The sequence below is a fragment of the Mercurialis annua genome, linkage group LG5, assembly GCF_937616625.2.
Source record: "Mercurialis annua linkage group LG5, ddMerAnnu1.2, whole genome shotgun sequence".
In the NCBI taxonomy this organism is placed as follows: Eukaryota; Viridiplantae; Streptophyta; class Magnoliopsida; order Malpighiales; family Euphorbiaceae; genus Mercurialis; species Mercurialis annua.
The window spans coordinates 12,318,016-12,344,110 of NC_065574.1; the positions used below are offsets into that span (position 1 = coordinate 12,318,016).

Here is a 26,095-nt window from a genome sequence, read left to right on the forward strand (position 1 = left end):
TTTGTAAGGATTCAGTTCTTAAAGCTAAACTTTAGGGTGTTCCACAAGGGCTGCTTTTTTAATAATTGGGGAGGGGCGAGCGCGGAACTGAACCCACAACCTTACAATTTGCTGTCCGGCGCTTATACCATTTGAACTACAGTTCGTTGGTATGGCTTCAGGTAGTTTGACGACTGGGCATTAAAAAATTAACACTGAAAGTGAACGGTAAAATAATTATGGGGAAAATAAATAAAAACTTAGAAGGTGCCATATATTCTAATGGATTGAAATTTTCTCAAGTTTATTTTGAACTTGAGAGGGTTATGTTCACGATTTACATTATTCATTATAAAATGAACGGTGTATATCAAAAAAAAATAATTTTAATTAAATTAATATACACCGCTCATTTTGCAATAAACGATATTAATCGTGAACATTACCCGTCAGGTTCAAATGAACTTGAGGGAATTTCAATCCTATTTTAATAATATCTTCTTCTTTTTTTCAGAGTGTGTATCTTGTTAGGGGTGTAACCGAGTCGAGTTGAGTCGAGTACTGAAAAGATTGAGATTGACTCGTTTAATTTCGAGTCGAGTTTCGAGTTAATTTATCGAGTTTATCGAAAGCTCGCGAGCTTAACGAGTTTAATCGAGTCTTATTATTATTTAATAAATTTCAATAAAAAAATAAAAATTTAATAAAAATTTAAATACTATATTTCTTTTTATATAAATATATTTATATTACCTATTTTATGCATATTTCTTAACGAAAGATATATGAATTAGATATTTAAGGTTCAAAATTAAAATAATATCATATCAAATTAGCATAGAAATATATAAACGAGCTTACTCGCGAGCTTTCGAGTCGAGTATCACTGAAATTGAGATTGACTCGTTTATTAAACGAGCCTTAAAAATTCGAGTTCGAGTTAGCTTTATCGAGTCGGGTTTCGAGTAGCTCGCGAGCGAGATTGACTCAGTTATGGTTGTATCATGTCATATTTATAACAAGTGTTAAATGACATGGCGCATTGGTCCCATTGTATAATTTTTTTCATGATCTGATCTCAGAGTTAACATTTTCAGATTTATCAGAAAGCAAATTTTATTGCAGATCATCTAGCTTCAATCGGTAAATAACTACTATTTGATTAGATATTCATGCCATGAAGAAGCTCCGCATATAAGTATTTTTCATGGGATTATGCATGATTTATAAGGTGTTTCTTATCCTACTAGTTTTGCATTACGTGCTATGTACGTGGCTCGTAACGCGACTCGTCAATTTATTATATAAATTTACTATATAATTATATAAATTTATTTTTTTAATATTTAGTATTAAACAATTAGAGTTTTTGTTAGAATTAATCAAAATACTTTAATTTATTAATTTTAAAATTAATTGATGTCAATAATATTTATTTATAACCTGTTGTATTAATTAAATTTATTATAATTAAACCAATATATTGCATATATAATTAATATTAAATTAGTTAGAGTTTCTATTTGATTATGAAATATCTTTATATTAATAATTAAAGTAGTTTCAAATTAAATTAATTAAAATATTAATTTTTTTAATTATATTATAAGTAGTTTAATTTAATTAGTATTCTAAATCAATTATTTTAATAATATAACTTTGAGATAATATTAAATAAATTTATAAGCTATACATGTTTCTCCATTTTAATCACAAACTTTAAAATATGTTAAATGTATGCAAAAAATTGCAATAAAAATGATCTTACAAAATAAAAACAATCACTATAAAGTTGTAATAAAATTATATTTGATAATATAATTAAGGTTTATTCATTGTTGCTGACTTTACGTTCATTATAGTATGGTAGAATTCAACCGTGAAACTTAAAAATTGAGATTATAAATTTAAATATTACATGAATTTTTGTATAAAGTTCTAAAATAAATTAACTATTATTTGATATGATTAATTGGTGCTACTGGTTTTCTATTAATAAGTTTCGCACATAATTTTATGTTGTGCGTGTATGGTGATTACATGGAGGTAGTTTAGTATAGCTGGTATTGTGAATTAATTAATTTTAATTTTCATAGATTATTAGATAAAAATCATATTCAGTGATGAATAAAGTAATAATAAGAAAGTAATGTAAATTGTGTAAACACAAACATCTTTGTATTGCAAATTATAATCTGTCAAGATGTTAAAAGATTAGTTAATTAAGTTTGTTTTACACTTTCATTCATGACGAATTTTTTGGTTCCTTTTTTGAATGAAATTTTGATTCCTTATCCAAATTAAATTTCAATTTCAATTATACTCTATCTTTAATAATTAGATGAATTATTTAATTTATAATTAGTTAGTTAATGACTATAAAACCTATAAATATTAGTAAATTAAAAAGGACTATTCGGTAAATTTGATTGTCCCCCCCCATCCGTGCTTTTATATATAGTACTAGTTTTTCGCCACGCGCTACGCACGTGAGCGATATTTATATGACCCGTTAAATATATAATATTGATTAAATTATTAAATAAAATAATTTAATAGTTAGTAAAATATTATGAATTATTTTTTGTCGATATGTGGAAAATATATGGGTGATAACTGTTTGACCCGTTATATAAATATCAATAAAATTAGTCTATTTATTTCACTTTCAATCCCATCACTTTTTAAAAAGTTCACGTCTTGATCTTTATTGCTTTCGACTTCACTTTTGTTTGAATTCCTTATATTGTAGAAGAAAATTGAAATATAAATTTGATCGTACTATTTGAAAAAGTTTAGTTATAATATAATAATATACTATTGCTAAATTTACATTCTTAATGATTTTACAATTTTTAATTGTAATTTAACATGAAACATGATCAAACTTCAAGTGCCTTTCATAATTATGGATTCGACAGAGTACATGAAATAATTCACATATATGTTAAAAATTTCACATTCACTAATAAAAGCAGATTTCAACATAACAGAGTTACCAGCATCAAAACAACGATTATCTTACACATTCAAACAGATAGATAATACTAACCGTGAGATGATATACCGCCTCTTTAGAGCAAATTGTCAAATCCCACTCAGCTTTTAAGATGCGGGAAGCACAAGCGTCAAGGTCAGATTTTTGGTGCTTAGCTTCAGCATGTTTCCTGCACTTAACCTCCGATGTTGTGCATATGAAAGTCTGTACAAAATTAAAAGATTCAACAGCTTATAAAAGTATTTCACAATTTAGTTAAACTTATTAACAATTATCATATTAATAAAATTGCAACTAAATTATTGGACAAAGAATTGTTAATATGGTTGGTATTTTTGATTATGTAGGCGTTTAATATAGAGTTAGTTTTATTATTTAATTCCCTAGTCTAGTTAAACTTCTTTTTCATGTTAATGTTCATGTTATCCATGTATTATTTGAGCACCCTACTATAGTTAAACTTCTTTTTCATGTTCATGTTATCCACGTATTATATCTAAGCACCCTACTATAGGTAAACTTATTTTTCAAGTTAACTAATGTTAATGTAGAATTGTTTTATTTAAATTAAATTTTTATTAATTTTATTTTTTAATATTAATTATACCTTTAATGAAACCTATTATCGTAATTTTGCTTGTCCCCCCCCCCCCCCCCCCCCCTTCACACTTAGCGTTTCGCCACGTGCTACGCACGTGAGCGACATTTATATGACCCGTTATATATATATATATATTAAATATATTATAAATTATTTTCTATTTAGATTTGAAATGTACAATGTGATGAAATTATAAAATTCTGAGAATGATATTATCACATATTAAAATATGATACCGCATAATTGATTTATTTTTTCAAAGGCTATAAAGAATCAATTTCAATTGGCAACCTACTTACCTATGCACTAATGACGATAAACGAAATAGAGAAAACTATAAGCAATTACATCATAGATTTAACATCAAACGCATGAAAAATTCACCAAACAAATGTCTAGTTTTCAGAATAAAGAAAATGGAAATAGATCCAATTACAACTAATATGCAAAAATGATGGAAATATTAAACTAAACCACAGTTGATAAATAATGAATATGAAAGTAGTACCTTATTAAAGGCACGATCAAGTTAATTTAGACTATAACTTTTTTCCTGTGTATTATACTATTACTCATATTTATAAGGATTGATCATCAATTGATGGTCTTGTAGTTTATGTTAATTAGAACTTTATTTTAATTAGTATTGCAATAGTAATAAAACTTTTTATTAGTTAATTAGAAGTTTAGTTTTATTAAAAGTTTACTTTAGTTAGTATTCTAATGGTAATAAAACTATTTATTCATTACTCAATTAACTATTATTTCAATTTCAATAAAGAATAAAATTAAGTAAAAAATTCAATTTTAGTAAGGAAATAAATATTATTTGCCCCTAAGTAAAAAGATAATAAATAATTTGCATATTCGGATAATTTATGAATTAAAAATACAATTAATTAGTTATTTTTAGGTGAGTGATATATATATATATATATATTAATAAATTATTTAGTATAAATTTTATTAGAATTAGACTGGCAATTATCTTCGTAATTTTCTTAATTATTAAAGGCTAGTTTTGTAATTTTGCCTGTCCCCCCCCCCCCCTCGCTCTTATAGTATAATTATAGATAGATAGATAGATAGATAGATAGATAAATATTTAGAATAGCCTCTGATTAAACTTCCGCCTCTTCTCTCATACCGAAATAAATATTATATTAACTAATAAGTTGTAACTCAAACATTATGAGCGCTTGTCATCAATCTACTATGTGGTAGACTCAATTTTTCCACAAACGCTCCCCTCTCCTATTATAAAAAAATTATATTAATTTTATTTAGTGTATTAAAAAATATTTCAAAATATGAAAAACTAAATTAGTGCCCAAAAAAAATGTAAAATTAAAAAGAATGTTCAAAGTATCAAAATAACTATAAAAATCTATATACTTATATAATTGAGAGGACCAACGGAGCCCTCTCATTCAATCTCACAAAACGGAGTATTTTGGTGAGTTCCCATTTTTTTAAAAACACCTATTTATTATTAAATATAAAATAACTATTTAACTAACACTAAACTCCTTAATCTATATAAATACCTATTTATTTAATTTGCACTAAAATTCCTGATTTATATAAACAATTTCTTCATATTAACTTCATATAAATTGTTTCTTTCGTCAAAGTAGTTTTATAGAAGAGAATATTCTTTATTTTTTTAATTAGTTCTCAAAGAAGAAGATCAAGGAGGGTAAACTATCTTTATTGATATCACTTTCGTTAAATTGTTTCTAAAGGTAAATTATTCATTTCAAGGTTTTAAATTTTTGTTTAAATTAGATATTGAATTTGTTTATACTATTTTTATCCTATAATTGTATCTGGTAAATTTTTGTGAACTTGAGTTTTGATTAACTTTTTTATTAACACATGGAATTTCTAATTTCTTTTATTTATTTTCCTTCTATTTTATTTCTTTGGTTCCTATTGTTTTTTTAATTGGCAATAATTTAGAAAATTGTCTAATTTGTTCCAAGTTAAAACGAATGTATTTAAGTATTTGTAATTTTGAGATTGCAGATTTGATTTATATGAATAGTCTTATAGTTAGGGGTGTGCGTCGGTCGGTTCGGTTCGGTTCGATTTTGAAAATGCAGAAACCGTCGGTTTTTGACTTACTATATTTGAAAACCAAATTGTTATTATTTATAATTAAAACCGACTAAAACAAGTGCCGAAATTTGTCGGTCGGTTCGGTTCGGGTTCGGTTTTATCATTCGGTTTGGGCCTTCAAATGGGCCGAATACAGACCTTTAATTTCATGAAAAAATAAACAGCAGAATACAAATTTAGACTACAAAAAACTAAACTGATCTATAATATATTCATTTACATCCCTTTCCAATGATACAAAATTGCTATTCACAGCAGTACAAAAATTACAAATTTTAGAATTTACAGCAATTCAAGTTCATATATGCAAAAAAAATGAACTTCTGAGTTTAAAGTTCAGAATCAGATCCCATCTTATGAATCCCATTCCTAGCAAATGCAATCCGTAACTGATTGTAAAGCATCAACCAGCTGTTTGCAGAAGAAGAAAGAAAGAAACAGACTATGAAACAAAAGAATAAACTATTTGACTATAAAACTACTAAATAACTTAAGGTTAAAAAAATTAAATAAAAACAGGGGCTCAGAAATTTGCTTATCGGTTCATTTGTAATGCGATCTATGACACGGTGGCTCAAATAAGCCGTTTCATCATATCAAAAAAGAAGGCATTACAACATCTGAGAGTGGTGGAAGCTTCATCATTGCCCAAAACAATTTAAACTGGAAAGTTGAAAGTTTAAAACAATTTCAAAGTAAATCTGGAAAGTTGAAAGTTGAAACCAGGGGATTTCAAAACAGGTTTTAAGGTTTATAAGTTTGAAAGGTGAAAACAGGAATGAGACATAGTTCCAATTATAAGTTACAACTTACAAGTTATAAATTGTAATGAGTTAAAACATGAATTTGAAATAAGGGATTTCAAAAAGAAACTTCACAGAAAGTTTGAAAGTTAAAAGAAGCATTTGAAACCAAGGATTTCAAAACAGATTAAAGTTAAAAATGCAAAAATGTTAGAATTTAGAAAGAGTTAGAAAATCATACTTTTTCTTTTGCTTCTCACCACCAATTGAGCATAGTTCAGATTCAGAAGGGACATAGCAATCCAATGATAACATCAGAGCTTTTCAGAAGGGACATACGGGACAGGATCCATCAAAAGGACATTAGCTGCATAGCTTTTCAGTTTCAGAGCTTCATAGGATCAGACAGCTTCACATATCAAAAGGGACAGGGACTTGGATCAGTTTTCCAGTTTGGCTTCCACCACCTCCAAACTGAACACATGATTTACATGTGTTCCAAAAGCAAAAATACTGCATCATTGATCATGTTCTTTTTCAGGCAGCAGGAGGACCAACATTTGGCAACTCTGGATAGCCAAAACAAAAGACATAATAGTTCAGAATATAACAGATAAGGCAGATTAATGCTACTAATGAGAAAGGAAAATAATCTTGAAATAAAAACAGAAAGAAGTGCATAACCTTGCTCAAATATCTCAAGCTCATCAATTGACTCTTCAATATCCAGAGGATTACTTGCTTGTCTCAGCCAATCCTCAGTGCAAATTAGTGCCTCCACCAGTTTAGGAGTTAGGGAACTCCTGAAAGAATCTAGCACTCTCCCACCAGCACTGAATGCAGACTCAGACGCAACGGTGGAAATGGGAACAGTAAGTATATCGCGGGCAAGTCGAGAGAGAACTGGAAAACGCAATGCATTATGCTTCCACCAACATAGGACCTCAAGATCATCATCATCCTCAACTAAGTCCTCACTTAGATAAACTTCCAACTCACTCCTCCGTGTACTTGAGGTTCCCATGTTCCTCCTATGCTGCTTGAATCGTGCTTTCATTACTGATGGATGTTTTTTGTTTCTGGCAGCAGCATCAGGGACAGGGACAGGGACAGAGGCAAGTATCTGAGTCTGGGAGCTTAACTCACTGACAGAATTGCTCCCACCAGATTCGTACAAGGATTTGTACTCATTATACAGCAAGTTAAGCTCATCAACTACAGACTTGTACAATATAGCACCATTTACATTGCCAAACATAAGACACAATGAATATTCCATCCCTTCTAACTTAGCTGAGGGATCAAAAACATAAGCAAAAAATATCAACTTGTTCATTTTATCAGGATCACCCCAATACTTATCAAACTTCAATTTCATTTTCCCACCCAAATTCTTTATCTCTAAATCCTCACTCTCCATCATATCACACAACACCACATTCAAATCACAGATTTCTTGAAAATGTATGTCAGAAGTAACATACAATGAGCCAGATATACGCAAGGTGACTGAATAAAAATGTGAAAGACAGTTGGCAAATTTTCTAACTACTTCCCAATCTAGAAAGTCAGGAATATTACCACTCAAATCAGTTTTAAAAGCAGATTCATCCTCTTCATACTTTTCAAAAACTTTCTCATATAAACAAGCTGTTGAAAGCATTAAAAAGGTTGAATTCCAGCGAGTAGGTACATCTAGACTTAACCCCTTTTTAGTTTCAACCCCAACAAAATCAGCAGCCTCTTTAAATTTTTTTAGTCTAGCTGGACTATTTCTGATGTACCTCACACACTCCCTAACCTTTTTAATACAAACATTAACATCTTTCAAACCATCACTAACAACCAAATTTAAGATATGAGCAATACATCTCATATGCAAATATTTCCCCTTAGCCACCCCAGTTCCCCAAGACATCATCTTTTTCTTAAAAACAGAGACTGCAACATCATTACTACTGGCATTGTCCATAGTAACTGAAAAAACATTTTTGACACCCCAATCAACAACACAATTCTCTAAACACTTAGAAATATATTCACCCTTATGACCACTAACAGGCATGAAAGCAATAATACGCTTATTCAATCTCCATGAATCATCAATCCAGTGACACGTAACAGACATATAGTTTATCCTTTGTATGCTAGTCCAAGTGTCAGTTGTAATGCTAACCCTTTGACTATGGTCTTTTAAAAAGGTTTTCAATTTTAACTTCTCATCAGCATAAAGTTTAAAAACATCCCTAGTGACAGTCCACCTAGAAGGTATTTTAAACTTAGGACAAGCAGTGTTCATTAACTTTCTAAAACCCAACCCTTCTACAAACTTAAGGGGCAACTCATCAACAACTATCATGTAAGCTAAGGCCTCTCTAATGGCATCTTGGAAAAACTTCCAAGCCCCTAGGTTTACTTTATCACCCCCACCATCAATGGCATTACAATTAACATTCTGCAGAGTTAACAAGGTTTGCCTAGTTTGTTTACTTTGAGGGTTTTTTAAGCAAGCAAGCATGTGTGCCCTAAGGGTTGAAGTCCCATTAGTCTTACTATGACACTGATAGACTCTGGCACAATATAAACATTTAGCTGAAACTACTCTACCATCATCATCATAAATACTTTCAAAGTGGTCCCAAACAGCTGACCTTCTAACAATAGGCTTCCTCTTTTTTGCATTTGGCTCAACTACATTCTCTGGTTGAGCCTGTGCTGAGCCCTCAACATTACCCACAGCACCAGCACCATCAACAGGAGCAATAGAACTGGGAGCAAGATTGCTCTCAGTCCCAATTCGCTCAACCATTGGAATCTGCAAAAAAGAAAGTACAAGCCACAAGATTCAGACATCTATTTTAAATCACAGAGACAAGCCACAAGATTCAGGCATCTATTCAGGGACTTAAAACACAGAATCATACCTGTGAATTTGTTTCCATCTGCCAGTAAGGGACTTAGGCTTCCACCAGTTCACTTGACGCAGAACTTTTCTTTTTAATTCACAGATGACAGAACAAAATCACAGATAGATCACAGGATTCACAGCTTCTTGAAACCTCTTGATTTCTGTAAATATGTACACAGAAACACAAAAAAAGTATCAATTGATGATTAACATATCATAAAAAGTTAAAAACTCAAAAAAAGAACACAAAAGAGGAAGAGGCTACCTTTAAATCAATGATTGACAGAAATAGAATAGATTACAGCTTCCACCACCATTTTTGCTTCCAAATATGTTCAGAGAAACACAAAAAGTATCAAACACTGAATAGTAAAGAACATCACAACCCAGAAGAACAAAACAATAAAAACAGAGCATACCTTTAATCAATGGCCAATTAGATTCAGATAGCTTCCACCACTTAAAGTTCTCCAAATATGCATAAAGAGAAACGCAAGAATAATATCAAACACGGTATACAAATGAACCATGAAATGAACCAGCAAAATCAAAAAATACGAAGAAACAGAGGACATAGCCTACCTTAAGGTCACGAATACCTCAAAAATCAAAGCTTAGCTCCCACAAATCCATTGGATCAAGTTCCAAATATGCAAATAATCAAATAAGAACATAAATAAGTGAACGATAGAGAAGAAAAGAAGATCTGCCACGCAGGTCATAGAAAATATGTTTTAAATCTGGAAATAATGAGAAACTCACCATTTCTGAACCATCAGCCCATCTTCTTCATGAATCATCATTAACAAATCGTTAATAAGATTCTGATCTAAGTTTTTTCAAACGAACCACAGCAAGAACACAGAAGCTCAGACTCAGAGATAACAGAGCAACGAAGAGTCACAAAAAAGAACAGAAAATAGCTTACATAGAGCTAATTAAGTGGTGGAAGGTAAGAATCGATTGAGAACCCATTGATTTAGAGCAGTAATCGAAGTGATGAGAGTAATTTTAGGGTTAGGGTTTGTGAGTACAGAGAGCGATCAGAGAGATGAGAGAGGCGAGAGAGAATGAAAGTGAAATGAGAGAGTGATTTTAGGGTTAGGGTTTTTTTTAAGGAGAGTTTATATATTATGGGCAAAACTCACCGTTTTGGCTAGGGGAATCACACGCGTGGCTCAGTTCTCGAACCTTCTGCACGCGTGCCAGGGGTGGGATGAAACGACGTCGTTTTATCCCTTCGGTTTATCGGTTATTTCGGTCGGTTTTGGACCTCAACCGAACCGACTGTCACAAACCGTATTTCCCACCCCTCCTTAACCAATCCGCACCGTTTCACCGAAATAACCGAACCAAAGCTCACATTTCGGTTTGGTTCGGTTATTTCGGTTGATACGGTTTTTGCACACCCCTACTTATAGTTTTGGTACACTGATTTTTTTGAAGTGTCTTTTTTGAACCAATTGGTGAGCTTCGCTAATCTTCATGTCCTTGAAAAAACAAAAATATGGAAGGAATTAGAGTCTACAACAAGGTATATGTAACTATAATTCTTTTTTCCTTTAAATTCTATTATGGTTATATGAATTTAATTTAAATTTGTGTAATATGATTTAAAAGTTGCATCACAAAAAAATATTATTATCTAAGCTGTTTTTTTTATTTTTAAAATATTTATTTAAGTTTTATTTTTTTAATAAATTTCGTAATTATTTGTTAAATGGATAAGTTTAATCTTCAGTCTTATCTATAAGCTCCCATTAAAAAAAACATTCAATTTAGTTTTATCATCTTAATAAGTTCATAATTTATGTAAACTTTTATAATATAGTTCAAAATTTAAATTATTCTAAAAATTTAAATGTCGAATGTCTTTATAAAATCACACGTAATATTCAAAATTAATATAACGATACTAAAGTATAAAAGAGTATAAAATAATTATGCTCCAATCATTATTACAATATGTCGATATTGTTTTTTTTAAAAGGTACAAATCCTCAATATTTTAAAATATACTATAAAATGTTCTTACATAAGAAAAGTATTGGAACGGTAAAGATAAAATTGTAACAAAAACTTATAATCTATATACTTATGAAATTGTAATATATTAGACTTCTAACCTATATGAAATAGCAATTATGTTCTGCTAGAATTGAAAATCCAAAGCTAATCATACCTGTGAAACTAATATGACTTTATTGGATTGATTCGTTTTTTAATCTTGAAGCTCTCAATAATTTGATTTATTAAATTAAATTTAGTTAATCCAGTCGTTTCAGAAAAAGAGCTAAAATAATTCAGTAAGAATAATTTGATTTTAGTTTAACCAAACTGATCTAATACTCATCCCTATATGATAAAAAAATGGCTTATCCCTTTAAAAACCTCTCATATTTTATCCCCAATTCGTTTGCACCCTCACATTGCAAAACCACCAAATATACCCAAATTACGACCTTTCACTTTCAATTGCACCCTCAAACATTAAATTGATCTCTTTACACTTGAAAAAAATAGGTTTATTTTTATTTTAAATAAAATATTAAGTCTTATTTTAAAATATATGCAAAAATTAAAGTATTGATTTGAACAGTTTTCAAGTGAAAAGAGGTTAATTTAATACTTGAGGGTGCAATTGAAAATGAAATGTCGTAATTTAGGTATATTTGATGGTTTTACAACGTGAGGGTGCAAACGAATTGGGGGTAAAAGGTGGGGGGATTTTAAGGAGATAAGCCTAAAAAAAATTATAATTCCCTGTCGAGGGTCATGGAGCACCTATTTATTTTGTTTTTCCATATAATATGATACTAAAATATAAGAGTAAAAAGTAAAAATACTTATTCTAATTGCAAAAGACCATATCACACAGTAAAATTTGATTAGTATCGTAAGTATTGTAAAATATGATACCCGGTCCATTTTTCAAAATATTTAATATTTTGAAATAATTCATTACTAGAATTATTATTTATATGACATTTTTATTTAGATTATCATCTAAATTTAAAATAATTTGATTCCGCGCAAATGCGCGGGATTACGACTAGTATAATATAGTTGAAACCAACCTAAGGATATTTTGGGGGGTAATTTTAGTGTAATATAATAACCTCATATTTTCTCTCTCTCTCTTCCATTCTGTCCATTGGCTCTCTCTGTTATTAGATTGTCATTATTGTATCATAAATCTGGGAAAATTAAAATAAAGCTCATTTAGATCCAAAAAAATATCAATCATACCCAATTGAAATTTAACTTCTCTCTACTCAAAATTCCCTTTTCATAAACCCCAATTTCATTTGAAACAGTGAGTTCTTGCTATGTTGATATATGTGTTTGATCGAACTCAATTACAGTTTTTATATTCAATTTTTACAATCTGATTATTTGGGTGTTGATTTCACGATTTTCAAGATAATTGTTGGTCTGGGTTTTGAGTTTTGACTTCATTTCGTGCCAAGTTTGAATCTTCGATCTCATTGAAAATGCTGACACAATTATTGTTATTATTCACTTGAAACTGCTGATTTGTTGTGTTTTGGAACTGTGAATGCAGATTGAAAATGGGTATGGAGCAGAATAATCACAGTTTGGAGGAGGAAACTTTGGAGATTGGAATGGGTGTGTATGATGATCATGCTTTGTTTTTAGAATTTGATTCATGAAACTTAATTTGATTCACAATATTTACTGAATTGTTTCTATGATGTGAATTTGTTTCGTGTTCTTTGTATTGTAGAGTATAGAACTGTGTCCGGAGTTGCTGGACCTCTTGTTATACTCGAAAAAGTTAAGGTACCAACGAAGCAATAACTGTTTTTCTTCTTAAAGTGAAAAACATCGTGTATTTTTTATTTTTCGTTATTTCTTGTTGCGGTATTGTAGTAATGAGTGGTGGCATTATCTAAATTCTTGTGTTAGGGACCGAAATATCAAGAGATCGTTAATATTCGATTAGGGGATGGAACCACACGTCGTGGTCAAGTTCTTGAAGTTGATGGCGAGAAAGCTGTCGTTCAGGTGATTTGTGTTGCTTTTCTCGTTGTCAATGTTTTATTAGGTTTAGAAATTGTTGGCATTTCTCATTTGCTCTGAGTTATGTTAAATTAGTTCATAGGCTTAATTGCAGAATGCATTATCTCTTTGTTGTCTTCTGGAGTAGGTTTTTGAAGGAACATCTGGGATTGACAACAAATTCACTACAGTCCAATTTACCGGAGAGGTACGAAGTTTAACATTTATGTTTAGTTTTTTCATGCCCAAAATGAAGGAATAGTTATTAAGTTCATACAATAATCTCCGCTGAAGCTGCCCCAGCAGTGATTATTTTATATGCACCATGCATTTGTTTGGTATTGTACATTCAGTTTTCAAGATTGTTCTAGATGCTAACTGTTTATTGTTGAATCAGGTTTAAAAAGTATAGTTTAAGGAACAGCCTATATATATCAATCTGAAAAATTGATTCCTATGGATATAAATTTCTCTTGTTTTATTGTGAATAATAGTTTTTGTAGTATATAACCTACTGATTTAATTCCTAAAGTTTAGAACAACTGGAAAACTTTGGAGAAAAAGAATACCATAACTCATCTGAATGTTGATACCTATGAGATAGCTTTTTTCATTTGCTATATCATAAGAAAAGAATCATTTTAGACATAAGAACAACTCATAAAGCTTCAAAAAGAAATGATCATAACATATGAGACTGTTGAGACGTATGGGCGGTCATTGCTTCCACTTTTAGTTTTTTCATTTACTTGTAGACGAAATTATAACAATTAACACATGATAGAGATGGTTGAATTTGGATCAATGTTACCATGTACGTGGTGCAGTTTGGGTTGTGTTACGGGAACGGAAACAAAATATGTTTATTAATTTTTTCAGAATTAGAAATTAGAAAACGCAGCCGATGTTGTTAATCCCATTTTTCTAATATCTTTCTTGTTTCTTCAATTTAAACACAAAACAAACAGTTTGATTTATTTCTCTTATTTTAATTTCTTTCTTATTTCTATAACTATATATATTACTTACCGTGTTCCCGCCGTGTTCATGCCTCATTTTTTATAAACATCGCGTTCGCCGTGTCTGTATGCCGGTGCTTCATAGAAAATGATTAGCATTAAGATACAAAAAAGAAACCAAAACATCGGCTGCGTTGTCTTTTTATGGGAGCTCCTAGTGTGAAGTTCAACTGCGTGTTCCAAAGTGATCTGGTACTTCAGACTCCCGTGAATTGGACGCAGGTCCTAGTTCATGATACCAAGAGCGAATTCTGGTTACTATGATTTGGATACTTGTGGATTGCCATGTGCCAACTAACACTAGTTAGCAAATTCTTCGGCATGGGTGAGCAAAACTTTGGAATTACTGAATTAACCGATCAAACGGACTATATTTCAGTTAATTTGGTTTGAGATTTTTATAAATTTTGATTTTCAGTTAATTCAATTGGGTAAATGATACAATTTAGTTTGGTTTTGAACTTTTGATCAAGTTTCTAAAATTTGGTTAACCAAATTAATTGAAAATTGACCTATTTTTTTATTTTTTTTATATCACTTAAAAATTAACTTGTTTTGACCGAATTGACTGAATTAACCGAGGTTGGTTTAGTTTTCTATTTTTTGAAATTTTAATTTTTGATTCGATTAGATATATGAATCTCGGTCGGTTCAGTTAAAGGTATATTATAATTCAGTTTGGATGAATTCTATTCAATTTTAGTCGAACTGACCGAATGCTCATCCCAAGGTTGTTGGACACATTTGCGAGTGCCTTTCTATTTAGTTCTGTCACTTTGCGCCTTTTTGGAAGTCTTGGAACTAATTTACCTTTTAAAGAAGAGATGATTGAATCCTAGTTCGGCTATATGTAGGAGAAGGAAAGGGAGATGATGAGAGTGGGTATGGGCTTGATACTTTTGATATGTTTGGGGGGAAACTAAAGATGAGAGCAGACAAGATGAAGTACTGTTTGTTTGGATTGAGGAGGTTCTAAAGAGAACTATTAATAGGAAAATAGACTTGATACTTCAAATTATCTACCATGTACCCCATCTGTTTATGATTCTGTATCATATTGTATAATCTGTATTGCAAGCCATATATCTGTGCATATGTCATTAGTCTTATTCTTTACCATTATGATTGCCATGTATTAAATTACTGTAAAAGGAGAGCGGGTACTCTTAGAAAGAATCTTAGAAAACATTAGCTATGGTTAATATTGATAACAGGATCAATTTTGTTTACAGGATCAAGATTGCATATGAGATGCTTATTAATACTCCCTCCGTCCCAATAGAGTTGTCCACTTTGCCTTTATCACACAGTTTAAGAAAAACAATTATTGTGTATAGGTTTTATAAAATTTTACTTACTTTTCTTATAATACCCCTATTTAATATAGGGTCCACATGCAATTTACTTTCACTTTATTCATTAGTGCATTTTAAATAGGGGTAATATAGAAAAATTGAGTGTAAAAATTAGTTACTTTTTGAAAGGGGACAAGAGTTTTGGGACAAAAAAATTTCTCAAAGTGGACAACTGTATTGGGACGGAGGGAGTAATACTTAATAGTAAAATTTTGATTTTAAATAAAACAATGAGAGCATAGTAGGAAAAATGAAGTTTAGTTGTCTCACTTACCAGGAATGTGTATTACCCTTCACATATCATGTAATGAATTTCACTTTGTATGGGGATCAAACAAGAGACATTGCTCTGTTTTCTACTTTGTCCCTCATATTCTTTTAGCAGGGAATAAAGTCAGTTTTAGATTGATGTAACATTGCATTTTTCTGTCAATTTCTTTGAGGTTATCATTTTTGGAATAGTTATGCTGAACAAGATATTTTTGTTTCTATGAGAAATTAACATAATACATTATTGGTAAGTGTCTACTGTGTATTCAACCTCTTGAAAGTTGAAAGTAGTTCTCTTGAACTTTTTCTTTGTGATCTTTAGAATTCCTTCTGATGATGTAGTTTTTTCATTTCACTTATGTGCTTTAAGCCCGCGTTTTTCACACTTTTTTTACATGTCCTCTTTTATAGGTTCTGAAGACTCCTGTATCATTGGATATGCTTGGGCGTATTTTTAATGGTTCTGGAAAGCCTATTGATAATGGCCCTCCTATTTTGCCAGAAGCATATTTGGACATCTCTGGTAATTTAAGTAGTGGAGCAAGTGATTCAGTTTTTGCTACTTATTCGCATATCACCCCATGTCCGTGAAAGTAATATATTCTTGTTGCAGGGAGTTCTATTAACCCTAGTGAGAGAACATATCCGGAAGAGATGATACAGACTGGAATCTCAACAATTGATGTCATGAATTCTATAGCAAGAGGACAGAAGATCCCTCTGTTTTCTGCTGCTGGTCTTCCCCATAATGAAATAGCTGCACAAATATGTCGCCAGGCAGGTCTTGTAAAGAGATTGGAAAAGTCGGACAATCTTCTTGAGGTACATTTAGCACTCTTACATGATGTTTAACAAAATCATAATTTAAGTGATCTTTTTGTTTTTTGTTTTGGTAAATAGTTGGTGATGGCAGTTTGTCTTTATAAATAATATAACAGTGTGAATCAAGTAGTACCGCGGTATCATAATTTATCACTATGACACCATCTGTTTAGTATCTAAGGTTATGGTATACTATTCAGACCCAGTTTGCACAGCTTTTAGTTTTTAGATTTTCAGAATCTGCTTTTTCAAAACCAGCTTATGGAGAAGCTAGAAATCCAGCTTTTCCCGAACCTTATTTTTCGAGAAGCTACAAATTTCAAAAGAAAATTAGAAAATATGAAATCAAGTCTTATCTGAGATATGAACCTGCTTTGTGAATTTTCAGGATGGAGAAGAGGACAATTTTGCCATTGTATTTGCAGCTATGGGTGTAAACATGGAGACTGCACAATTTTTTAAACGTGATTTTGAGGAGAATGGTTCAATGGAGAGAGTAACCCTATTTCTGAACTTGGTAATGTTTAACTTCTCTGCAATGTGATATCCCAAGAATTGTATGTTTTGTTTGCTAATATCTGTAAATTATAAAGATATTTGTTCCTGAAATTTGATTCTGCCTCCCTCTCATGCAGGCAAATGACCCTACAATTGAACGTATTATTACACCTCGTATCGCTCTTACTACTGCAGAATATTTGGCATATGAATGTGGGAAGCATGTCCTTGTCATACTCACGGATATGAGTTCTTATGCTGATGCTCTTCGTGAGGTGAGATGACAAATGAGTCAATATCTTTTCATTGTCCCGACGTACATTGAGGGCAGTTTTTAGTTTTTCCAGTAATGGTGACGCAAAATCTTCTGTCATGTAAATTATCAATCTTTGTTCAAAAGATGAATAGTTGAATTATCACCCCTTTTCAGTTTCTGATAGCTGATGATCCTCAAAAAAATTATTGAGATGTTTTATATGGCTTATTTTGACTCTTGTTTTTTTGAAATTTGATTTTGAAATAATTTAAATACGTACTTTATAAGATAGTAAAGCATTTGCTTGAGACTGTTTGCATGAAACAAAATTTTGATTACTGCTACAGGTGTCTGCTGCTCGAGAGGAAGTACCTGGAAGGCGTGGATATCCTGGGTATATGTATACTGATTTGGCCACTATATATGAGCGTGCTGGACGTATTGAGGGACGAAAAGGTTCCATCACCCAAATTCCAATTTTAACTATGCCAAATGATGGTAATGCGTGATAAATCACACTGATCTTTTAGATACTATTTTTCTTTTGTTCGAATAGATTGTCTTAACTTGATATCTGCATTTGACCAGATATCACACATCCCACCCCAGATCTTACGGGATATATTACAGAGGGACAAATTTACATTGATAGACAGCTCCAGAATAGACAGGTAAGGTTAAGTTAGAAATGTTAGCATTTTTGTTCGATAATGATAAATACTACTTGGAAATGAACCTGAATATCAAGTTGATCCTTTGTCATGCTGCAGACGTTATTATGTTAGTTGACCTGTGATTTGGAATTGTAGCTCTTGTGATTGTGTTACAAGCCTCTGTTAAATTCTGTAATGAATTTCCCCTTCTGAAACAATCATACTAGAGCGTGCATGTTAATAATGTTCCACATTGCGAAAGTAAATAAAATATAATGAATTTTTATAGTGGTGAGAGGCCAACCACCCAAATAACTAGTTGTAGTTATTTTGCATATGGTTGCCCCAAATCCATCTGGATGTACAGTCCCAACGGCCTGGTCTGGTGTTGCCACTGCGCGTTAATCACAATTCAGTTTCAGGGGAGTTTTGCTTTCAAGTGACAACATGATGTGAAGTCCCATGAGGGGGGGTGTGAAGAATGTCCAACATTGCTAAAGTTGGGGGCCAACCACCCAAATGACTAGTTTTAACCATAGTTATTAAAGGCGCGCCTCAGGCGAGAGGCGACTCAGGCGAGGGCTGAGTCGCCTCACATGGCCAAAGGCGGGCGATGTCGCAAAGGCGACCGCCTTTGCCGCCTCAGTTGGGAGGCGAGAGGCCAGAGGCGCTCGCCTCTGTGATTTCAGGGCTGTTTAGTGTTTTTTTTTAAAAAAAATTAAATGCTAATCTGTTTTTATGGGCTTTTTAAGTGTAATTAAGCCCTAAACACATTTAAAAAAGCTGCTGGGCCACCTTTTTAACCTATTTTTCTAATATTTTAACCTAGTATAAGTATAATACTAGATTAACAAAATTAGAAACACAACCATACATATTCCAATTCTTCTTCTTCACGCAAAGACTCTCTTTTCTTCTTCAACGGGTCCTTTCTTTTTCAAAGCCATTATTGCATTGATAATTAGTTATCTTTTAACTTAGACTTTAATAATTTGATTAGTACTTTTGAACTTTTGAATTATATTTGATTTTTTTTAAAATGCATAGGGTTTACATATATATAATTAATATATATATATATATATATATCGCCTTTTCTCCAAAAGGCTTTCGCCTCGCCCCACGCCTTGCGCCTCAGGCTTTTTGACCCTTGTCGCCTCGGGTCGCCTTTCGCATTTAATAACTATGGTTTTAACAAATCTATTTTATGTGGACTTAACACTCTAAGCCAATCTTAAGTTTTTTTAGTGGTCTTTTTTCTTTTATCATCCTTCACCGGTGTGACAACTACCTTGAGGTGCTCTTATGTTATTTCGGTAAGGTTTTATTTGTTAGAGTAAATCATTTCTTTCTTTCAGTATGCCGCTCCGCGGGCATGGAGCTATATTTAATATTTCCCTCTTATTAATAGTCAATCAATAATTTTAATGCTACACAACAAAAATTGGACTCTTGATGGCTTGCTGTTTCATTCAAGTATAGACTTTGGGATTGATATCTAATAGAAAGCTGATTTTTTTTTTAAATGGTCAGATATATCCTCCAATCAATGTCCTTCCATCTCTGTCTCGTCTGATGAAGGTAAGGATTAATCTCCCATTTGGATTCTAAAAACAATAAAACAATGATGGTATCACTGAAGCAACAAAAGTCATGGAATGTAAGCTAAATAATCTTTATTGGTTTTATGGCAGAGTGCCATTGGTGAGGGGATGACTCGCAGGGACCATGCTGATGTGTCGAACCAGGTTTGATTGGATATATATGTCCTCTTGCATTCAGTTTATTGTCTTGTTTTTGGTTGTCTAACTGTTAAATATATCAGCTATATGCAAATTATGCAATTGGGAAGGATGTTCAGGCAATGAAAGCTGTTGTTGGAGAAGAAGCTCTTTCTTCTGAAGACTTGGTCAGTGTAGAATTGTTGTTGCACTTTTGAACAGTTCATTTGATTAACTGACATGTGGTTGAATTAAAAAAAACTGACGCCGTTCATTCTGAAATAACAGCTATATTTAGAGTTCCTGGACAAATTCGAGAGGAAGTTTGTTGCTCAAGGAGCTTATGACACTCGCAACATCTTTCAGTCGCTTGATTTAGCCTGGACCTTGCTCCGTATCTTTCCTCGAGAGTTACTCCACCGTATCCCAGCAAAGACTCTGGACCAGTACTACAGCCGCGATTCAGCTAATTGAGAAATGAGTTTATGAAGGATTGCTTAAATTATTTGGATGAGCTGTGATTTGTTGATTTTGCCGCAACTCTCCTAAATTATGCAGAAGAATAAAGGCGGTTTTCCATTTGGGTTCATCGTCAGATGTTCCTTTATATTCTTTCCAGTGAGGAGTGATTTCTTTCATCTTGTAATCTATTTATTAGTTGGTGATATTCAAATGGAGGCTGCTTTACATTTGAAGGTATTCTTGTCATTCTTGTTTTATTTGTGATTCCTCTTACCTTCTTGTAATGAGACCAAGGATTCTTATATTTTTGAGGGAATTGAATTCTATTTAAATTTATACACATATTTATTCACTCATTCATAGTATATTTACGCATTATTTGACCCATAAAACAGGATTTTGAATTCTTAGAAGATTTTCATCAGAATGAACTCTTCTGTTTTTGAATTATTGTAATGTGGATTTGAGTAAAGCCTTAATTAGAGAACGCATAATGGTGAATTTGATTAACTTAATCTCTCTTCATCACCAAAATGCAATACAACAAAAAATGAAATTTAAGCACAGGTCTTGTCTGAGATCCGTAACCAAGGCAATCCTGTTCAACTCGTCCTTTTCTGACAACAAATCGATAATACCAGTCATATATCCTGCTCTGAAGTGGAAAATGTTAAACATTGCAAAAGGAAAAACAAAAGCAGAACTATACAGTAGCTGTACCAAAGCGATAAACCCTTTAAACCTTCTTGCAGCAGAATAAAATTTTCAAGGCCGTTAACAGCAAAAGCAGAGTTCGCAGACATAATTAGGTCTCTCCTTTATACCGAGCAAGCTTCTAACGATACCCGAGCTCTTGTTCTTCAAAAATCAAAAGATTTGGCTATTTGATCTCCTGACTCTGATTCACCCAAATATAATCTTAGTGCTGAAATTTTTATCATCCCATGACTTCACATAACCGACGTTTCCCTATCCTTTTCTCAAATGCTTCCTTTCCATAATATCTTTTAGAATAAAAATCATATCGTAGTTTACAAGGTCACTGAAAAATGAAAACATGTTCTTAGCCTGCTTTTGATTTTCGTGGAATTTGTGGCAGGACAACTGAATCTACGTTTCCAGGATAAGGAGTCCACAATCCTAACCCACCTCTGCTCTCCTTCATGCTGCTTCCACTACCCGTAAACTCCTTTAAATTTTTTACCCATTCTACCTTCGAAGAATGCTCTCTAGTGTGTGGATGCAATACAAACAAAGAGTTGTACTCGCAATTCGGAAACATAAAAAATTTGAATGCGTCACCTAATCTGAACACAACATAGCCGAAACTCAACTGGTCGCGTGGAGTGAAGAGGTGGACCTCATTGAACCACAAGCAACTAAACAAGTTTGTCAGCGGTGTATGCTCCCTTACGATAATAGCCCCCTCAGGCACATCTGCATTTTGATGAATTCTAGTCAACGGATATGAAAAACAACAAATTTTCGCTAGAATGTTCATGTATGCAGCTTTCATGAGCAGCATTATAGTAGATTATTCCATAAGAATTAATTCTATATGGCTAGCTATATCTAAAGCACCCAGTGTTATAACTTTTAATTGTTCACATGGTATATTCAGTGGTCTTCCTCATATGGCATGAATTCATCATCCCATCCCATGAAGAAGTTAAGTGACAAATGTACTAGGAGATCAAATTTTATAGGGGACATCGACACCTTAAATGCTAGGATACAAGAATTTTTTTTTATAAGAAATAAGAGGAAAAAGCCAACAAGCCCTTAAGTTGCACCCATGCTTAAACGTCTCAAAGAGAAATTCTTACCACTAATGGTGCTTTTCTTTGAACTCCAAGGCTCCATTCCCTCATAAAAATAAATCTTCATTTGGAGATCAATGAGAGGTCGGGCATATCTTTTTCTCCGCTTGTTTGAATCAGCTTCCTCGTATATACTGCGATGGTGTTTGTGTTGAGCTATGGAAAATGTATTCTTCCCTCGCCATAAATATCTGCAGGTGATAATAAGTTCATATAATCTTAGCTAATTTCACTTCAATATCATGAACAATTAGGGCTCGTGTTGCATGACTATAGATCAAAAACATAACTTCAATAGGTACAACCTACTCAGGGAAATACTATTTATAGCATACAAGTGTCGCAGATTGTCCTGACAGTCATTTGGTGGCAGTACAAATTAAGTAATGAACCAAAATAATAATTGAAATGCAGAGAACAGAGAATGAAGACAATATAGCAGTATAAAGCTTCGACACATAAAAGAAACACGAATGCCATTTTTCATATTTACGAAATTAAGAAAGACATCTGAAAAGACCAAGCTCTACAAGATTCTCATTCAAGCAGAAAAAATGATACGCTATTGTTTTTAAATTTTCACTTTGTTCCAGCAATCTCACTTCATTTCTAACAAATTTTATCTTTTAGTCAGACTTTGCATTACTGCAGACCAAGCGACAAACTTCAATGTATGATTATCATGACCAAAGTAACCTAGGTAAGTGCAATACCTACAACTTACAGAAAGTGAACCTCTGTTTCTACTTTAAATTTAATAGACTGTCTTTTTCACCCTCAATAATGTACAGAAGTGTGGGTTTTTAATAGATAACCTGGACCACTAGGAACAGTTCAAACATTTTGTTGCAATAGCAATAGCTAATAGACATTATTGCATGGACATGAGTTAATTATTAGTAACAGTTTGTTAGTTAAAAAGAGACATGAACTTTGATTACATTTAACGCACGTATCATATATCATTGCTATTAGGCTAAAAGTGAAATTCATCTAAGTATTTGGCATCTAAAATAATAATTATATAAATATTTAGAAAAAATATGCAGTAGTACCTTTCAAGAATTAACAATGGATCAACTATCAGCTCCATTTTACCATCGATCCATATGCTATATTGTGCTTGAGGAAATAATCTGTGGGTTAAAATCTTCGGAACTTTACCATTCCTTCTAGGCTCATCATATGGTGGATGCTTTAGCAGAATAAGACGCCATATACCCACCCATTGTCCTCCATTACCGTCTTTGCTAACGGTGGTATTTTCCTTTATAAAATCAAGCGATACCTCGTCGACCACCATAAGAAAGCAAAATATTTCCTTAGAACGATCACTTATATTTGAAGGTTGATGAGGGATGTCATATCCATCAAATATTCCCGATGCAACCACAAACCTACACTTCTTAACATATTTAATGTCCATGGGATCCATTTCAGAACCACCATTACGTATAAATCCACAATGAACCTGAAAAGAAGAATGTGCAATGGACAATAAGAAATTCAAGTTAAATTAATGATGTAATCAAAAGACATAAAATTTATACTTCCACTAAGTTTGGGAATCATAAAAAGCATATCTTTCTCCTTTAGCATTCACTTCATAATAGTATACTAACTAGTATACATGCCATGAAATGAGGATTATGACTAGTTTTTCTAATCTCAAGCTAAGAAAAAAAAACCTAAGACTTGAGACAGTATAAGACTGAAATTCTTGGGTATTTGGGGTTACCTTCATTGAAGAATTTAATTTATAGCTCTCCTCTCTTTGCAACCAGTTTTGATGTCCTCCAAATAATGGCTGAGACCCATTCTCTAAAGGCTCATCCTCCAAAATATATGAGAGATTCTTAACAATTGTGTCGACGGTTCTTCCTTCTGGAATAACTATTTTGTCAGGATTATTGGCAACAGGGATTGCACAACCTAACAGATAGCAAAATAAATAGCATCACTTACTAAAGCTAAAGAGAGATGAACACTTGAAAGAAGAGGTGTTGCCATTGTCTTACGGTGTTGTTGTGAAACAATCCCCCAAACATTTAAAACTTTATACACCGTGCTTTCTTTGTTACAAATAGCTGCATGTCAAATAGACACCATAATGTTATTGATAAAAGTGAAAGTTTACCTTTCATAAAGAAGATCTGAATTTTACAGGACATTTCACAGAAGCATAAATAGCATCCTACTGATAGAAACTGTTTCAAGAAGAATAAAAACACTGCTTGCAATTTTCGAACTTCTTGCAAGCTGCCTGCTAAAATAGCAACCTCTTTGGATAATTTCGCTCCCATTAGCAAAAGATTGGAACATTTTACATAATCGAACACATTTACTATGTTTTCAAATTATCGTAGATTTCTAGATAATTTTACGTCTCTAAGTTGTCCACAAAAATCCAAATAATTTCATCTAATACAGATCCAATGCTTAGAAACTCTGAAGGAAAATAAGAACTAAGAGCTATATGAGGCTGACACATTTAAAAAATGTCATTCTAATCACAAATCAGCTACCATTTAAATTAGTTGATGCAATTCAACACTGATTTAAACATATCTAGCAAGAAGAACATGTTCATTCTGATAGCGGCATTATCAATCCAAATGTAAATTGGCCTTAAATTAATAAGAAATTCGAGTCTTAATGCTTCATTAGCAATTATACGATCCTACCAATAATTACACAACGCAACGGTTATATCACGTCATTCATACAACAAATCAATGAGACGTTTGCAATGTCAGAATATTTAAAGATAAAAAAAACCAATAACTAAATACTCCAATATCGCAAACATTCGTTGAGTTATTGTAAAATTAACGTGGCACAACCGTTGCCGATCCTACATTCAAGTTTATATTTCCCAAATCGCACTAACAACAACCGTAATTACCTAATCACATGACCAATTAACGCGAAAATATAATAAAAAAAACAGCATGAACAATCAAGACAAAGCCTTTCACATCAAATACACATAATGCAAAACAAAACACCACACTTAAGCTTCAACACTGTACATAAAACTCAAATAGTTGTAGTCATAAATTACCTGAAAAGAAAGGAGAGGATGACTGGCAAGACCAAACATGGAAAAGAAGAACAAGAAGAATGAGAAACATCCACAAAATGCCACCAACAAACACCAACCTAATAAACCCTCTCTTCCACAGAATTTTCATTGGATATATTTCACTTCCCAACTTCCCTGAACAACCAAACAACAATAACCCATCAACGTAAATCGCCAAGAACACCCAAAAAATGCATAACTACAAAGAAATACAACAAATTCAGAAGCAAAGATCAATTCTTTACCTTTGGAATGTGAAGGAGAAGTTTGATTGTGGGTTCTGTCTGCTCTCCTGTTTAACCGCATTGATACTGAATTTTGGATCTCTCTCTCCATACTTTCTTAAATTGTTATTGCTCAATGCTGATTAAGAAAAAAAATAAAATGTTCTAGTTTTATACTATAAGGGTTTAAATGATCTAATTTTAGATTATAAAAGCTTAAATGTTCTAATTTTTGATTAAGGGGGTTTATCTGAACTTTTTACATAAAAAAAGAAGGATAAGATAATAGGTATAAAAATGACCTTAATGTTTACTCTGTGCCTCAACTGCCCCCTAATATTTTTCAAGTCTCAAAAATGACTCTAACATTACCTAAGTAGAACAAATTTACCATTCGATATTAGACGGAGAATATATTTGTTCCACTTTGGTAACATTAGAGTCATTTTTGAGACTCGAAAACATTAGCGCAACGGCTAATTGTATGCCACATCAGCCGAATTAACATTCAAACACACTACCGTTAGACAGAGGGTA

The 26,095-nt window shown here is 32.3% G+C and overlaps 3 protein-coding genes across 3 annotated transcripts; 1 reads left to right on the top strand and 2 right to left on the bottom strand.

Annotated features, from left to right (window-relative positions):
• Nucleotides 1-6,028: 6,028 nt before the first annotated feature.
• LOC130015532 (zinc finger BED domain-containing protein RICESLEEPER 1-like) lies at nt 6,029-9,384 on the bottom strand. The gene is made up of 4 exons (XM_056105858.1): nt 9,367-9,384; nt 6,934-9,257; nt 6,782-6,817; nt 6,029-6,110 (listed from the first exon to the last, which is right to left on the bottom strand). Exons 1-4 carry the CDS (start codon nt 9,382-9,384, stop codon nt 6,029-6,031), a joined length of 2,460 nt encoding a protein of 819 aa, XP_055961833.1.
• Nucleotides 9,385-12,490: 3,106 nt separating this feature from the next.
• On the top strand, nt 12,491-20,785 carry LOC126680552 (V-type proton ATPase subunit B 2). Its single transcript, XM_050375688.2, has 15 exons — nt 12,491-12,666; nt 12,916-12,980; nt 13,099-13,154; nt 13,281-13,379; nt 13,522-13,581; nt 16,429-16,540; nt 16,631-16,839; nt 17,228-17,356; nt 17,475-17,612; nt 17,941-18,091; nt 18,182-18,264; nt 19,780-19,827; nt 19,941-19,994; nt 20,072-20,155; nt 20,256-20,785. Exons 2-15 carry the CDS (start codon nt 12,923-12,925, stop codon nt 20,439-20,441), a joined length of 1,467 nt encoding a protein of 488 aa, XP_050231645.1. The 5' UTR covers nt 12,491-12,666; nt 12,916-12,922; the 3' UTR covers nt 20,442-20,785.
• A 123-nt stretch (nt 20,786-20,908) lies between these two features.
• On the bottom strand, nt 20,909-25,713 carry LOC126680550 (probable hexosyltransferase MUCI70). The gene is made up of 7 exons (XM_050375687.2): nt 25,580-25,713; nt 25,314-25,469; nt 24,268-24,336; nt 23,988-24,181; nt 23,305-23,720; nt 22,256-22,440; nt 20,909-21,866 (listed from the first exon to the last, which is right to left on the bottom strand). Exons 1-7 carry the CDS (start codon nt 25,668-25,670, stop codon nt 21,493-21,495), a joined length of 1,485 nt encoding a protein of 494 aa, XP_050231644.1. The 5' UTR covers nt 25,671-25,713; the 3' UTR covers nt 20,909-21,492.
• Nucleotides 25,714-26,095: the final 382 nt, after the last annotated feature.